At 62.3% G+C, this 14,338-nt stretch overlaps 1 protein-coding gene and 1 long non-coding RNA gene across 5 annotated transcripts; one reads left to right on the top strand and one right to left on the bottom strand.

Moving 5' to 3' along the window:
- Window positions 1-351: 351 nt before the first annotated feature.
- On the bottom strand, window positions 352-14,060 carry Aldh3b1 (aldehyde dehydrogenase 3 family member B1). Of its 4 annotated transcripts, XM_076847696.1 has the most exons (11): window positions 13,983-14,060; window positions 10,727-10,889; window positions 8,361-8,471; window positions 8,141-8,261; window positions 7,831-7,916; window positions 7,406-7,487; window positions 5,488-5,874; window positions 4,909-5,075; window positions 3,149-3,248; window positions 783-981; window positions 352-652 (listed from the first exon to the last, which is right to left on the bottom strand). In XM_076847696.1, exons 2-10 carry the CDS (start codon window positions 10,886-10,888, stop codon window positions 791-793), a joined length of 1,407 nt encoding a protein of 468 aa, XP_076703811.1. In that variant the 5' UTR covers window position 10,889; window positions 13,983-14,060; the 3' UTR covers window positions 352-652; window positions 783-790. The 4 variants fall into 4 exon arrangements, with proteins under 4 accessions (XP_076703811.1, XP_076703809.1, XP_076703810.1 ...); XM_076847694.1 differs by having other exon boundaries at window positions 352-981; XM_076847695.1 differs by lacking the exon at window positions 13,983-14,060 and having other exon boundaries at window positions 352-981; window positions 10,727-10,910.
- LOC143393082 (uncharacterized) lies at window positions 6,751-8,962 on the top strand. Its single transcript, XR_013090443.1, has 3 exons — window positions 6,751-7,498; window positions 8,403-8,493; window positions 8,597-8,962. It is a non-coding gene; the product is annotated as an uncharacterized LOC143393082 (long non-coding RNA).
- Window positions 14,061-14,338: the final 278 nt, after the last annotated feature.

Here is a 14,338-nt window from a genome sequence, read left to right as displayed (position 1 = left end):
TTGTGTATGAGTTGGAGCAATTCCGGGGTGTTACAGGTTCACCAGGACGTGTTCAAAGCTGTGACCTGGGGGAGGAGATAGGGGGTCAAGCAGGAGCCACAGGGTTTTGGCCCTGGTGGCAGATGAGTGAATGGAGCCCCAAGGATGAGCAGGATGGTGAGGAGTTGGAGTTGGACATGCTCACCAGGAGGCAGGCAGAGCTTCTGAGAGGCTGCTGAAGCAAAGGGCAGTGCTGCTGCAGGAATCTCAGCCCTGCCTGGAGGGAGAGGAGAGGGAGGCAGCCCCCTGTCCCTCACCCACTCTGGCCCTGCACCCCAAGAATAAAAGGACACCTGGAGCTCATGGTCAGCAACTCGGGATTTAATCTTTGTAACAATCTTCAGAGGTGTCAATTAATCATCTCCACCAGCACTGCAGATGGGGACACTGCGGCTCACAGAAGACAGTGATGACCTGCTCACACAGCTTCCATGCTGTGGCCTGGACCCCATGCCAGGGCTCCTCTGCTGCACCCTCTGCAGGAAGGCAAGTGGCTCAGAGGTGCCACGTTTGCTCTCTTCTTCCGGGACATGATGGATGACATGGGGGGTAGGGGCAGGTCTCTGCACTGTTCCTGTGCTCCCGTCCTCAGCCTGTCCTCATTATGGGGCAGCTAAGGGTAGAAAAGGAAATCCCCCGGAGGGTGAGGCTGAGCAAGCTGCTCTGTGACCTGGGCGTCTCCTTGTGCCCTAGCCCACATCTCTGGCTGTTTCATGAGGAGAGGGAGGCTGGTGCCCCAGCACCTGCGGGCTCAGAGCAGTGTGCAGCTGCATCTGCGCTCCTCCATGGCCACCAATAGCACCCTCAGATTGCGTGGTGAGTAGGGAGGGTAGCGGAGGTCATTGATCTTCTCCATACCCGGGCTTCGGAGCAGGCAGGCACGATGGTGGGAGAAGGTGTCAAAGGAGAACTTGCCATGGTACCTACCCATCCCGCTGGCACCTGTAGAGTGGCATAGAGCACAGGTCAGGCCCTCAGTGGCCTGCTGGGGGGATATCAGGCAGACCTGGGCTCTGATCCTCTGAGCCTTAGTTTCCCCGTCTGTTAAGTGAGCTGATTAGGGTTGAGCCCCAAGCCTTGCATTATAACCAGGACAGTAAGTGCTGGGGACACCATGTATTGGGGCAAGCTAGGCACACAGTGCTTAAGGGTGCCTATTTTATAGCCACACTGCCCAGGGTTGACACTCAGCTCTGCCATGAATAGCTGTGTGTCACCTTGGGCAGGCGACTTTATCTCAGGTTCATCCTCTGGGACTATGGAACCAACTCAAGGGTTGTGGCAAGAACTAAGCAAGCAGCCAGTTGTGGTGGCGCACGCCTCTAATCCCAGTGGCTCAGGAGGTTGAGACAGGAGAATTGCGAGTTCAAAGCCAGCCTCAGCTAGGGCTGGGGTTGTGGCTCAGTGGCAGAGTGCTTGCCTCACACATGTGAGGCACTGGGTTCAATTCTTAGCACCACATAAAAACAAATAAACAAAATAAAGATATTTAAAAAAAATCAAGGTGCTAAGCTACTCAGTGAGACCCTGCCTCTAATTAAATAAATAAATATAGGGGGCTGGGATTGTGGCTCAGCAGAGAGCACTCGTCTAGCACGTGTGAGGCCCTGGGTTCAGTCCTCAGCACTGTGTTGGGATGGTGGACAGGGAAAGCTTCCTGGAGGAGGCGGTGCCTGAGCTGACATTATTATTTATAAAAATAAATAAAGGTATTAATATAGATCTCTATCTATATTTATATCTATTTATATTTATATATATTTATATAGATCTATATTTATATTTATATCTATTTATATTTATATATATTATATAAACATAAATAGGGCTGGGGATGTGGCTCAGTGGTCAGGGTCAGGTGCCCGAGTACCAAAAAAGGAAAAAAAAAAGAAACAAGCAAGTGTTCAGAGCTGCGAACGTGGTAAGCTCTGTCTTGTTGGTTTGCATCCGTGTCTAGGAAGGGAAGCAGACAAGGACCAGGCGAGGGAAGTCGGGGGCCACGGCCTGGGTGGAGCTGGGGCATCCTGGAGTGAGTGGGCCGAGGGATAGGGCACTCACCAGGTGAGGAGGGAAGGTGGGCAGGAGGAGCACTGGTGTGGGGTAACAGAACCCTGGGGGCCAGAGGCCTGTTAGGGCCAAGCTCAGTGGCTGAAGCAGCAGGCAGGAAGCTGGGGGAGGAGGCTGGAGTGGGACCCCTGGTCTGGCCTCAGGATGCTGGGAGTCAGGCCTGGCTTGATCTGGGGCCTCAGGGTTGCAGCTGGATCAGATATGCCTGCAGGCCAACCCCCACTCCTCCAGGGGCAGAGAAAGTAGGATGAGGTGTGGGACTGGCAGTGACCTCGGTAGGAGCAGAGGCTCCAGGTTGGAGGAAGGGGGGATCCAGAGCCAGGGTCTCTGTGTGCCCACCCCAGTGTGGCCTGCACTGCCAGGTGGCATTGCCCCAGCCTGCTGTGTGCTGCGGTGGCCCTAGCCATCCTCCAGGAAGGGTCCAGGCAGTACTGAGGTACAACTCTCCAGGCCTTGCTGCTGCTCATTCTGGAACTTACTGTGGCAGGACCTTGACTGCCTCCTCGGGCTCTACCCTTTCACTGAGGAAGTGGGCCAGAGAGGGGAAGTGGCTGCCCCAGGTCACACAGGCTGACGGGTTTCTGGGGCCAGCCCTGAGGTTTCCCAGTCTGGAGGCCAGGGCTTTGCAGCTGTGATGGAGCTGAGGGCAGGGGGCTGGCGACAGGTGCCAGGGCTGGCCTGTGGGCTGCAGGAGGGTGAAGGAGCGCAGGCAGCCAGGCACGGAGCATAGAGCTCCTGGGGCAGTGCCCGTGGATAGACAGCAGACCCCAAGCCATGCTGTTGGGAGAAAGGCAAGTTGTAGCACAACAGACAGGTAGCCACGGCTGTGCACCTGTGGGCCCACCCATGTGCGTTAAGTGCAGGCAGGTCTGGAAGGTTCCACTCCAAACCGGGGAGGAGAGCAGGATGGTCAGTGCAGGGGGCCTCCTGTCGCCTTCCATGTGAGGTTGGGCTCAAGCAGTTTGTAGCAAGAAATTCGTCAGGTAACACTGCTGCCACACACTCGGGAACGGCAAGAGGGCAGGGCTCCGCGGGCACCTACCCACTCCTCCAAAAGGCAGGCTGGCCAGGGTCATGTGCATGAAGCCATCATTCCCGCAGAAGCCCCCGCTGCTGGTCTGGGCCAGCACCCGCTGGACCACCTGGGAGAGAGCAGAGTGTTCGAGGCTGAACCTGGCGACTCCGGCCTTGCTGCAGAGGGTCCAGGGCCTTGCTGCAGAGGGTCCGGGCCGTGACATCTGCCGAAGGTAGGACAGGCACGCCGCCCCTCACAGAGCCGCTGAGTTTCCTGAGTGCTTGCGCGTGGCCTGTGCAGGTGCTGGGACACAGGCTCTCAAGCCCAAGGGGGAGGCAGGAGACAGTGTCACCTGGGGACGGGTAAAGTGTCATGGCAGTGGTGCGGTGCCACGTAGTCAGGGAGGTGTCCCAGGAGGGACCTGGTGTGCCTGCTCAGTCTCATGGGGAGGGGCCATGTGGAGTGAGCGCGGGGACACACGAGGACCTGATCCTGCGGTTCCGTCTGTCCCTGGCTGACTTAATGAAGACCTTCCTTTTCAGTCTGGGTTTATCTGAAGAAGGAAATGGGGAAAACGAGCCAACTCTAAATAGTTGCTGTGAGGTCACTTCACTGTATGTGGCCTAATCCTTGTGGCCCTCGTGACCAGCCTTAACAGCAAACAGCCAGGTGGACCAGTGCTGGCGGTCAGGGAGGTGGAGGGACAGAGGACCCTGATGCCAGGTCCGGTTTCCTAAAGGTCAAGGATCCTGATAAACAGGGTCCTTGGAGGAATGGCTGGTTCTAGAGTTGGGTCAGGAAGGTGCAAGGTGACCAAAGTTCGGCCGTGTCATAGGACACAGGGGCCTCCAAGCCTGTGACACAGCCTGTAGCGCAAAGAATCAAATAAACATAGTCCCTTCTACTACGTAAATCATTGAAGACACAAATAAATGCAGATGATCTAACACCGCGCACACAGCGCTCCTCACACTCCTCCGTGGCCGAGGCTGAGGTTTGCCCTGCTGGCCAGCTGAGGTCTCGCTACACCCAGCACAGCCTTGCTCCCCACAGCCCAGCACCCCTAATGGGTCCTGGGAAAACCAGGCACCCTGAGGCTGGGGACAAATAAAGCTGCTGGCATTGAGCTGAGAGGCTTAGCTAGTGCATCGTTAGCTCCTGGAGGAGAAAGGACCTTCGTGGGAACTGGTGAAGTCCCCAGGAAGCCAGAGTGTAGTTCATGGAGATAAACCATGGCAGTTTCTTATTTCGACCCAGGACAGGGCCCTTAGGCAGGGGAACCAGGGATGGGGTATGCGAGAACTCTGCTGTCTCTGAAGCTCTTCTGTAAGTCCAAAGTTATTTCCAAATAAAAAGTGTACTTAAAAAAACATTGTTCAGACAGGAGGAGAATCTCGTGAGGGCTGGGTGAGGGGTGTGGGAGGGTGGTGGGAACTGTGGCCGTGTCCTAGGCTGGGGACACCACCCTGTGCCCTGGGGACTCTCAGGCTGCTCCGTGGGCCTAAGAGGGCACATTGTGGGAACTTCATGTGCTTGTCCTATCCACACCCCAGGTGGCCCCCTCGTGTGTGCCTCCAGAGCTAGGCACGGTGGCCACCAGGCGCAGGTGTATGGGGACAATTGACTCGGGGGGGACTCGGGACCCTGGAGAAGACCCCAGGGACATACTCCCGGGAAGAAGGGCAGGAACAAAGCCAAGAGCCACCAGCCCTGAAGTCCTGTGTGACTGCCCCACAGAGGCTGTGTCCCTTCTGCTGCCGCCACTCCCCTGTCCTGCCGGGCCGCACCTGGGAGCTGTTGGAGAAGGCGTACAGGGCCAGGGGCTTCTCCCGCCGGTTGATGAAGTTGATGGCTTCATCCAGGCTCCTCACGGTCACCAGGGGCAGGATGGGCCCAAAGATCTCCTCCTGCATCACGGGCTCCGTCTCCTGCACGTCCACCAGCACAGTGGGCGCTGCGGGTGGGCACGGCGACAGTCAGCCCAGGGACACCCCAGGGGAGGGGATTCAGCAGGGCCGGGACCCAGGATGCAGGCCGGGGACCCCCTGGCCTGACCTCCCAGCTCTCCAGGCTCTGAGGACCTGGGTCCTGGCCTCACGGGACTCAGATGGCAGGACAGACGGCAGGACGGGAGCTTACACCACCCTCCGGACCCTGGAACTGGGGTCCCCCTCAGTGGATCAGAGTTTGGGGTGAGGAGACAGGCTGTGGGCCGTGGTGACGTGGGGCCTTCGTGTTCTGGAACCAGGCACCGGGCCGGGGACCCAGGCCTGGCCAGCAGGGAGCGGGGCCGGCTTTCAGGAGAGGCCCCTGCAGCGAGGAAGGCCCTTGGCCCAGGGGGCTGCGGCAGGGGAGAGGGGACTCACCGATGTAGAGCTCGCTCTCGTCGCTCTGGCCACCGATGGCCACCCGACCACAGCCCAGCAGTCCCTGGAGCCGCTTGAAATGCTTCTGGCTGATGATGCGGCCCAGGTTGGGGGAGCTCTGGGGGTCGTCGCCATAGAAACGGGTGATGGCGTTCTGCAGGGCAGGCAGCAGGCGCTGGCGCGTCTCGGGGCTGCACAGGACGTAATCCGGGGCCACGCAGGTCTGGCCGGCGTTGAAGTACCGGAACCAGGTGACGCGGTTGGCCACGGTCTGGGGGTCACAGTCGTTGTCCACATAGCACGGGTTCTTGCCCCCCAGCTCCAGGGTGACGGGTGTCAGGTGCTTGGCAGCGGCGGCCATGACAATCTTGCCCACACGGGGGCTCCCTGGGCATGGGAAGAAATCACTCTGATTGTGCGGATAGCCTTGGCCTGGGGCTGGGCTCCTCGCTCCTTGCCTGGCCTCCTTACCACTCCGCCACCCTGCAGGCCAGGGCCCTGCTCATCTCTCCCCAGACCAGCCCCAGCAATGCAGATGCTCTGGGGAGGTGCCGAGCTGCAGCCCGGTTGCAAGTTGGCCCCGTCTCCAGCCCGTCCTGTGGGCCACTCTTCCTAAAATGCCAGCTGTTCCCCTCCCAGTTCTCCCTTCTCCTCTAGAGCCTTGGTGGCCTCTTACCAGCTCTCAGCCTGCCTGTCCCCTCTCTGTCTCCAACTCCCTTCCTGAGTTCCTGGATCTAGAGGGCACCTCACCAGGCCTGTGGCTCCTGCTCATCTCCTGCCTTTGCTCAGATGCCACCTGTCACCCCTAGAGCCTCCCGCACTAGCCTGGCCTGCAGCTCCATGCCTCTCGGCCCTTGCTCTCTTCTCTCCCCTTAACGCAGAAAGGTCTTGTCCCTCCAGGCCCACGTGGTGTCTGGCACTTGGTCGGTGGGCTCAGCAAACCTCACTGACCAGGGCAGGAGGAGAGTACGGAGCTCCAGGGCCAAGTCTGGGAAGGACTTCATCTGTCCTTCCTTCGCCCTCAGGACGGACCTGTGACTTAGAGATGACTCAGCTTTGCAGATGAGAAAACAGGCCTGGAGAGCTTGGGGTGCAGCAGAGGTCTCCATTGTCTGCAGCCTCTGTGCAGGCCACCTTGAGGACCGCGCCTAGAACAGCCTCTGGGGTCTCCCTGCCTCTATACCCTGGTCCTGGGGCGCTGGCCTCTCACCCGCCAGAGCTGCAGGGTGTGGGTGGAGGGGTGGCTCCTCCCTCGCATGGGGACTACAGGAGCTGCCACCAGACCCTCTTGCTCCGTTAGCCTCCCTGTGGCCAGGTGGGACAGGCACCGCTTTTCCTGAGCTTGACGCAGGGTCCACAGGGGAGAAGGGCAAGGCTGCGTCTCCACCTCCCCTCCTCTGGGGTCAGAGGTGAGCTCAGCCCTGGGAGTGCCGGCCCCTGCCTCTGTCCTTGTGTCTCCTCCAGAAGTCCCATCCTGGTGATGAAGCCAGGAGGTGTGGGGACTAGTGTGATGGCAGGGGAACCCTGAGGTCAGCTCTCACCAAGGGCTTGGGTGCACATCCTGTCCTGGCCAGGGCAGAGTGACCCTGGGCAGGGCCCTTGGTCACCTGGACCCGGGCCTCACCTGTCTAGCCTGCAGCAGGGCCACTGTCCGTGGGGTGGGAGGCCTGGCACAGCTGGAGCTAGCCAGGCCAGATGCTTGAATCAGGAGACTGGTTGGCAGAGGTGGGTTGTGGACCCACACAGGGGACTCGATGCCATTTTGAGTGGTGCTGAGGGGCCAGGTCCTGCTCCCAGCCTGGTTGAGGTCAGCCCCTGTGCACCCACCCAGCGCTTGCCCATTTGGGGCTGGGTCATCAGTGGCCGTCGCCTGCTCTTGGAGTCAGGGATGGGATCCCCCAGGGCCTCCCCTCCTCACCTGTGAAGAAGATGTAGTCGAACCTGTGCTCCAGCAGCCGCGCGGTCTCCGCGGGCCCGCCCAGTGCCACAGCCAAGCAGCTCTGCGCCACAGGTGGGGGTCCCAGCTTCAGCGCCCGGGGGGGGGGGGGGGGGACCTGTCCTGCCCGCCCCCAGCCCCCTGGCCTGACCCAGAGTTGCCAAGGCTCTAGGAGGCTGGGTAGGTTGGGGTCCCCCAGGGGACTGGGCCCAACAGGTATGGGGTTGAGGGGGTGGGGCCGGGCTGGGCAGCCGGAGACAGAGCTGGGACTCCCAGGGACAGGTGCCCTGACTGCTGCACAGGGGAAGTTGGTGGGGGGACTTAGCCAAGGTCACACAACTTGGAAGAGGTGGCACTGAGGTCGGGACTTGGGTCCTCTGACGCCCGGGGCTGCCTGTCCCTCTCACCTGGTCTAGGTAGCGGGGCAGCACCTCGGCCAGGACCTTCTCAACGCTCTTGCTGATCTCGGAGGGCTTCAGGACCACACAGTTCCCTGCAGGGCGGGGAGAGGAGGGGGCCGGGAGGGGGCCGCCCAGCCCACAGCCCTGCAGTCAGGTGCTGGCCCCGCCCACTGTCAGATGAAGACTCTGGCTGAGGGGACAAGACCCATCTGAGGCCGCACAGCCCTGGACAGTGGGCCAGGTGAAAGCACCTGGTCTGGCCCCCGGGGCCCTGAGACCTGGGGGGGCTGTAGGAAGGCGGAGGCTCTGCTCTCACCTGCAGCGATGGCCCCCACCAGGGGCACCAGCGTCAGGTTCAGCGGGTAGTTCCAGGGCGCGACGATGAGCACCAGGCCGAAGGGCTCCTTGCGGATGAAGGCCGAGTCCAGCTGTGTGGCCTGGGTGGGGGTGAGCAGTGAGGTGCCCAGAGAGGCCACCCCATGGGAGCAAATATTCCCTGAAGCCCGCCCGCCCGCCCCGACCCCCGGGCCTCTCACCAGGTTCTTGGACACCTTCTCGTCCTTCATCCACGTCTGCAGGTTCCTGAGGGCCAGGTCGACCTCGCTCTGGCTGATGGCGATCTCAGACACCTCCGCCTCAAAGTTGGACTGCGGGAAAGCCAAGGTCGAGGTGGGCTGGGGGTCAGCGGGTGGCTGGAGCGGGGGACGGCACAGAACCTGCTGCTGTGACCCCTCTGGGCTCACTCCACGCTCTGTGCCCTTCCCGGGAACAGGTGCTGTTCCTGTGCCAAGATGGAGCAGCGACCAAAACAGATGGGCAACCACCCTGGGGTCCCATGTGACTGTGACCATGAGATCATCAATGGCTGCCTTAAGTCTTGACGTGTGCAGGGGTGAGTGTGAGAGTGTGCGCCAGGTGTGCTGTTTACAGTGGTCAGTACAGGTCTCCGGGATGAGGAGCCATTTGCATGCCTAGGGGTGGCACGTTCTGGACAGGGGTCCCAGTGGGGGCAGGGCCCTGCATGGCGGAGGTGATGGCCGGGTGACAGGAGACGCCACTGAGCAGAGGGGGTGGGATCCGACTTGGACCTAACAGGCCGCGTACAGGTGTCTGCAGGGTGGACATCCATCTGTACAGCGCAGGGCACAGCCCCCTCCCTGGCAAATGCTCTTTGTTCCCATAGCCCAGGGACAGGGACCACTGTCAGGTTTCTAGGGCAGGAGGGAGGAGACAAAAATCAATAGAGCTGGGTGCGGTGGCCACGCCTGTCATTCCAGTAGCTCCGGAGGCTGAGACAGGAGGCTCTCAAGTTCAAAGCCAGCCTCAGCCACGGCGAGGCGCTAAGCAGCTCAGTAGGCTGCTGTCTCTAGGTAAAATACAAAACAGGGCTGGGAAGGGGCTCAGTGGGCGAGCCTTGTCCTGATCTCTGCCAGCTGGTGTGCCCTGTTCCCAGCCCCAGTGGAGACACTGCCAGCTCCTGGAGGCCATGGCCAGAGCGACTACAGGACAAGCTCCCTGTGTCAGAGCAGAGGTGATGGGACACAGGGTGCCGGGTGGTCAGGACCAGAGGCAGGAATCCACTCGGGGTCACTCAGCTAGCCTGCAGCAAGGCCAGGGCCAGCGCTGGGCCCAGGAGGAGGGGACAGCCTCAGAGGACAAGGCCGTGCCCGCGCGTGCCCCCTCGTGTCCCCTCATGGCTGGCCGGGCTGCAGTGTGCCTTCAGCCACACTGTGTCCGGTTACGCTGCCGGGACCCGGACAGCCTGGGTCTGCTGAGCTCCGTGACTCTGGAGAGTGGGCCACCTGGAGCGGGCTTGGGCCCTGGCTCGGCCCTTCCTGGCTGTGTCTTCGGGCAAGAACGTGTCCCTCCTGAGCCTTCTCTAGGGGTAACAGGGAGTGACGCACCTCCAAGAGCCGCTGGGTGCGTGGGAGGACGCGGCTCTGGAAGACACTGCCTGCTGGGGTGGGGACGGCCAGGGGAGGGGCCAGGTTGAGTTTCCTGGGCTCCTGGAGTCGGGAGCTGAAGTGGCAAAGGGACCAGATAGCCCGGTTGGTCAGGTCAGGTCTCGGGTGGCAGGAGACTCGCTCCCCAGGGAGCCCAACGGGCTGGGGGAGGCGACAGCTGGGGACGTCCTGCCCAGAAAAGGGTTCTGGGGCAGCCCGCTGGACAGCTGTCCTGGGGCAGGAGTGCGGTCAAGGGGTGGGGCCTTGCCAGGTGCGTGTTTCTGGGGCCTCCACGGTGGCTGCTGCAGGATTGGGAGGGTCTGAGCAGAGCCTGTGATGCCCGCTGTACCCAGAGTGAGGCCAAAGTCTTCCGGGGCTGACCAGGCCCTACCCACTGGGTCCCACCTCCCGGGCCTCACCTTCCACATCTCTCTCTCCCACTCCCTCCAGTCACACTGGTCGCTTTGTAGCTCCTCAGATACACCAAGTCCTCCTGCCTCAGGGCCTTTGCATGTGCTACACAGGTGGCCACCCCCAATGTCCGGGGGCTCTTTCTTTCCCTCTCCTCTGTGTCTCTGCTCTAATGGCCCCCTCTCAGAGACACCTTCCCTGCCCCTCCATGTATAAACCAGCCCCTGCTCCTGGTCCCCTCCGCCCTTTCTCTGGGGTGTCTCCATGACACTCATCATCACTCAGCCCACTGTGCCACCTCTGTACTATTGTATTGTCCCCCACCAGAGGGTCAGCTCTGTGGACTGGGGGCCTTGGCCCTGTTCAGGTGCCCAGAGCCTCACCAGCACACAGTAGCTGCAGACTGAGCGGAGGACCCGGGGCTGGGTGAAGGCAGGAAGCAGGTCCTGGCCTGGGCAGGAGCTGGGCTCTGGTGGCTCTTAGTCCCTCTGTCCCAGCTGTGCTGCCTGACCCCTCCCTGCAGGGCACCCTCTCCCCCACCCGGCCACCTTGTGCAGGTCCTGGGCCAGCGCGTCCAGCAGCAGCTGCCGGTTGTCCTTCAGGAAGCGGCCCAGGCCCTGGAGCTGTGCCGCCCGGAACTCTGCCGGCCGAGTCCGCCCCGAGTCAAAGGCCTCCCGCAGCCGCCGCAGCGTGTCCTCGATGGGGTCCATCCTGCTGGACAGGGCAGCGAGAACTGGGTGCTCCACCTCCAGGGCATCCTGCGGCTGCCCCTCAGTTACCCCATGGGCCAGCCGCGGCCTTCAAGTCCCTGCCCTGCCATGGGCACACTCAGACGCGCCAGGCCTGGTAACCACTCCCTTTGCCAGGGGAGCACGGGGTGTCACGGGAGACAGTGTGGCTTGGGGACAGCTGCTCCCCGGCCCCCAGGCCTGGGCAGGCAGGCTGAGGTCACCCTACTTCCTGCCACATAGGGTGGCCCTGAGTCATGGTCCCATCCTGCTTGGGAGCCCTCCTGGAGGGAGGCTGGCCGTCACCTGGCCTGGCCGAGTGGACAGGAGTACAATGAACGGAGGGACAGTTTGCCATCGGCCACCACGGCCACCTCTTGGAATGTGCTGGACACAGAGATCCCTGTCCTCTCTGTCCCAGCCTGGGAGCCAGGATGGGTGTGGCAGCTCAAGGCCTGGGTGGCCTGGGCAGTGGCCCCCTCTCCCTGCACCTCAGTTGCCCTGGCACAAGGGAGAAGGCCCTGCTGCCCACTCCAATCCAGTCTTCAGTGCTTGTAGAAGGAGGTGACAGGGGGCGAGGGACACTCATGGCTCCATGCTGTCACCAGCCAGGGCAGGGACCCACGTCCCCCTGGGCCCCACCTGTTCCCTTGAGGCTCGTCTGATGAGTGCTGTGACCACTCACTCCTCAGCCTGGTGCAGAAGACCCGTTCCCCTGCCTGCCTCCCTCGGGTCTCAGCTGATGCCTCCTCCAGGCAGTCGGCCCTGACTTCTCCCTACCCATCCCCGTAGCTGCCCCTGGCCTGTGCTCCTATTGTTCTGGGTGGTGCTGTGAGATAAATGTTCGGTGACCCTCTGTCCACCCCCACAGTCTCCTCCCCTGCCTGTCTGCTTCCTCCCGAGGGCCTGGACGGCAGCCCCTGTTGGCCTACTTGACCCTTCCTTTGGGTCTCCGGGCCCAGCCTCCCCGCCTGCTGGGCATAGAGCAGCATGTGCCAGCTCGTAGGTGCCTGACGGCCTCCGGAGCTGGGCTCCTGGCTGGGCCTCGTAAGCTGGGAGGCCTGGGCAGGCCCTCGCCCTCCCTGCCTCGGTCTCCTTGTCCAAAGCACAGGGGCGAAGCTAGCCCTGGCTCCTCTGCGTCACGTGGCAGGACATGGCCTAAAGTGTTGGCCGTTGTGCCCTGAGCTCAGGGCACAGGGTCACCTGGCTGTTTCACTAAGAGATCTACAAATATTGACTCCCCTCCCGTCACCTTCTCACCCCCCGCCGAGGGCGTGGGGACAAGCGCACCCGCCCCTGCCTTTCATCAGAGCCTCTCAGAGCCCACAAAAATGTGAAGCTCGCAGCACCCACAGGGGACGTGGGCAGGAGCTCGGTGGGGGACAGGGGTCCAGTGGAACATTCCAGCAGCTGCTCCTAGCAACAGTGAGGCTGGCTGGCATGGGCAGCAGGCTACGGTCCTGACCTGCCCGTGCCCCTGTGGCTGGTCACTCTGGGCTGAGGCCCCCAGCAAGTGGCCCCGAGGTTGGGGAGCTGGGCAGGACCCAGCAAGCAGAGGAGCCAGGCCATCCTCTGCCCAGGATCAGGGACCCTGGGCTGTGACCCCTCAGGGGAGCCAAGCAGCCACTGTGGACACAGGAGATTTCTGCGGCAGTCACTGGGCTGGGCCGGGAGCGCGGTCCCCCTTTGTGGGTCCATCTCAGGTCCATCTCACACTGCGTCTGTCCGGCTGTCTGCCCTGACTCGCTGAAACATGCCAGCAGCTGGGGGGCCGTTAGTCACCCCATCGAAAGAAATGGAGACCAGCACACAGCAGGCACGGGCTCCCCCAAGGCCACCCACGTTCTTAGGCTGGAAACCCAGGTCCACCCCTGGCTCAGCACAGTTCCAGTGCCCTGCGAGGGGGCAGCTGGGGTCCTGGGGAGGGGACCTGGCGCCAGGCAGGCACTTGCCTGTCAGCAAGGCGCCCTGTGAGGACGGGAGTGGCGCTGTTCCCGTGCTGTTCCCTCACCTGCCCTCAATCCCGCCAGTGCCCACTGCGCCGGGCAGGCCCAAGACCCTTCCTGCCTCAGCGGGCCAGGCCAGGGAGGTCCAGGGGCTGCAGGCCTGGAGGTCTCTGTGAGGGGGGGTGGGGCAGGGCTTCCTACAGCATTTGAGGGTGAAAAGAACACTGGCCTGTGTCCCCTGGGGCCGGGAAGGTCCGGCCACTTCCCTCCAGGCGGATGACCTGGGGATCCCTCTAAAAATCATCACAGGCTCTGGCTCCGCGGGCACAGGTGTGCCTGCCCTGGTGTGGCGCCGTTGGCGAGAGGAATGGGGTGGCTGGGTGCTGGCTCCTCCCCTCACGGAGCCCCTAGCTGTGCCCGGCGTCGGGTCCTGCCCTGCCCGTCCGCAGCCTGGTGGCTGGATGCTCCTCCGGCTGCAGGCCCTGTCCCTACTCAGGCCTTCACGCTTTTTGTTGTTGGGTTGTGCTGTGCTGGGATCCAACCCAGGGCCTCATACCTTCTGAGCCAGTGCTGTCACTGAGCCGCTCGCCTCTCGGCCCGTGGCATGGCCTGGGGGTCCAGCGACCTGGCTCCCAACTCCCAGCAGCTCTGCTTATTTGCCAGGGGACCTAGGGCGAGTGTCTTGATCTCTGAGTCTCACTTTTCCCATCTGTGAAATGGCACGGCATGCCCAGGAGATGGCTGTCACCTGAGTAGACTCTTGCCCACTCCAGGGTCATGGAGTGTGTTCCCTCTTGGGGCAGCTGGGCACAGGGCGGGGTCCCTTGGCCTCACAGGGCGTCCAGTACCCAGGAGGAGGAGGCCTGGTGGCCCACTCCCACAGATTGAGGTTGGCTGCTGGCGGCTGGGCCCAGCGCTCCGTCCTCTCCCGGGCACTCCTTCTCCCCCTCCTGGTCCCTCTACCCTGTCTCTTCCTTCCCCTTTCTCCCCTGGCCAGCCATGGAGCCGAGGACACAGTGAGCCTGTGGGTCCCCAAGCAGCCTGCCTGCCTGGCAGCCGGCAGCCCGTGGCTGAGCCGGGTCCTGGCCCTGGCTGATGGGTGCAGCCCCAGCCTGCCCGGGATACAGTACCTGAGGCCTCGCCAAGCTGCCCTTCCTGCTGGCTGTCCCGCTCAGCTGGGGCTCCCCTGCCTTATGAAAGGTCCCAGACAGGCCGGCCTCCCGGGCGGGGCACCCTTGGCCTCGGGCCTGACTTTGGCACTGGGCCAGCTGGAGGCTGCAAAGCAAGATTTTGCTGCTACTTCCTCCAGAGGCCCCTAGATCCTTCCCTGAACCTCAGGAGAAGGAGCCAGGACTCAGAGAGGGCAGCACCAGGCCACAGGCCACACAGCCCGTCAATTCTGACCAAGGGGCCCGGCCTGAGGAGAGCCCAGGGCAGTGGACCGGGAATCAGGGGCGAGATGGGGCCCGGAGGCCTACAGCAAGAG

Source organism: Callospermophilus lateralis, chromosome 2 (genome assembly GCF_048772815.1).
Source record: "Callospermophilus lateralis isolate mCalLat2 chromosome 2, mCalLat2.hap1, whole genome shotgun sequence".
NCBI lineage: Eukaryota > Metazoa > Chordata > Mammalia > Rodentia > Sciuridae > Callospermophilus > Callospermophilus lateralis.
This window is presented reverse-complemented; position numbering and strand designations above follow the sequence as displayed.

What these genes read in the sequence shown, in the direction of transcription:
- Aldh3b1 (XM_076847694.1), bottom strand. Translation starts at nt 10,888, where the DNA reads ATGGACCCCATCGAGGACACGCTGCGGCGGCTGCGGGAGGCCTTTGAC. An exon ending in CGACTACATCTTCTTCACAG is followed by an intron (nt 5,875 to 7,405) that starts GTGAGGAGGGGA and finishes TCCCATGCCCAG; the next exon opens with GGAGCCCCCGTGTGGGCAAG. An exon ending in CCTGCCTTTTGGAGGAGTGG is followed by an intron (nt 982 to 3,148) that starts GTAGGTGCCCGC and finishes GCCACTCTACAG; the next exon opens with GTGCCAGCGGGATGGGTAGG.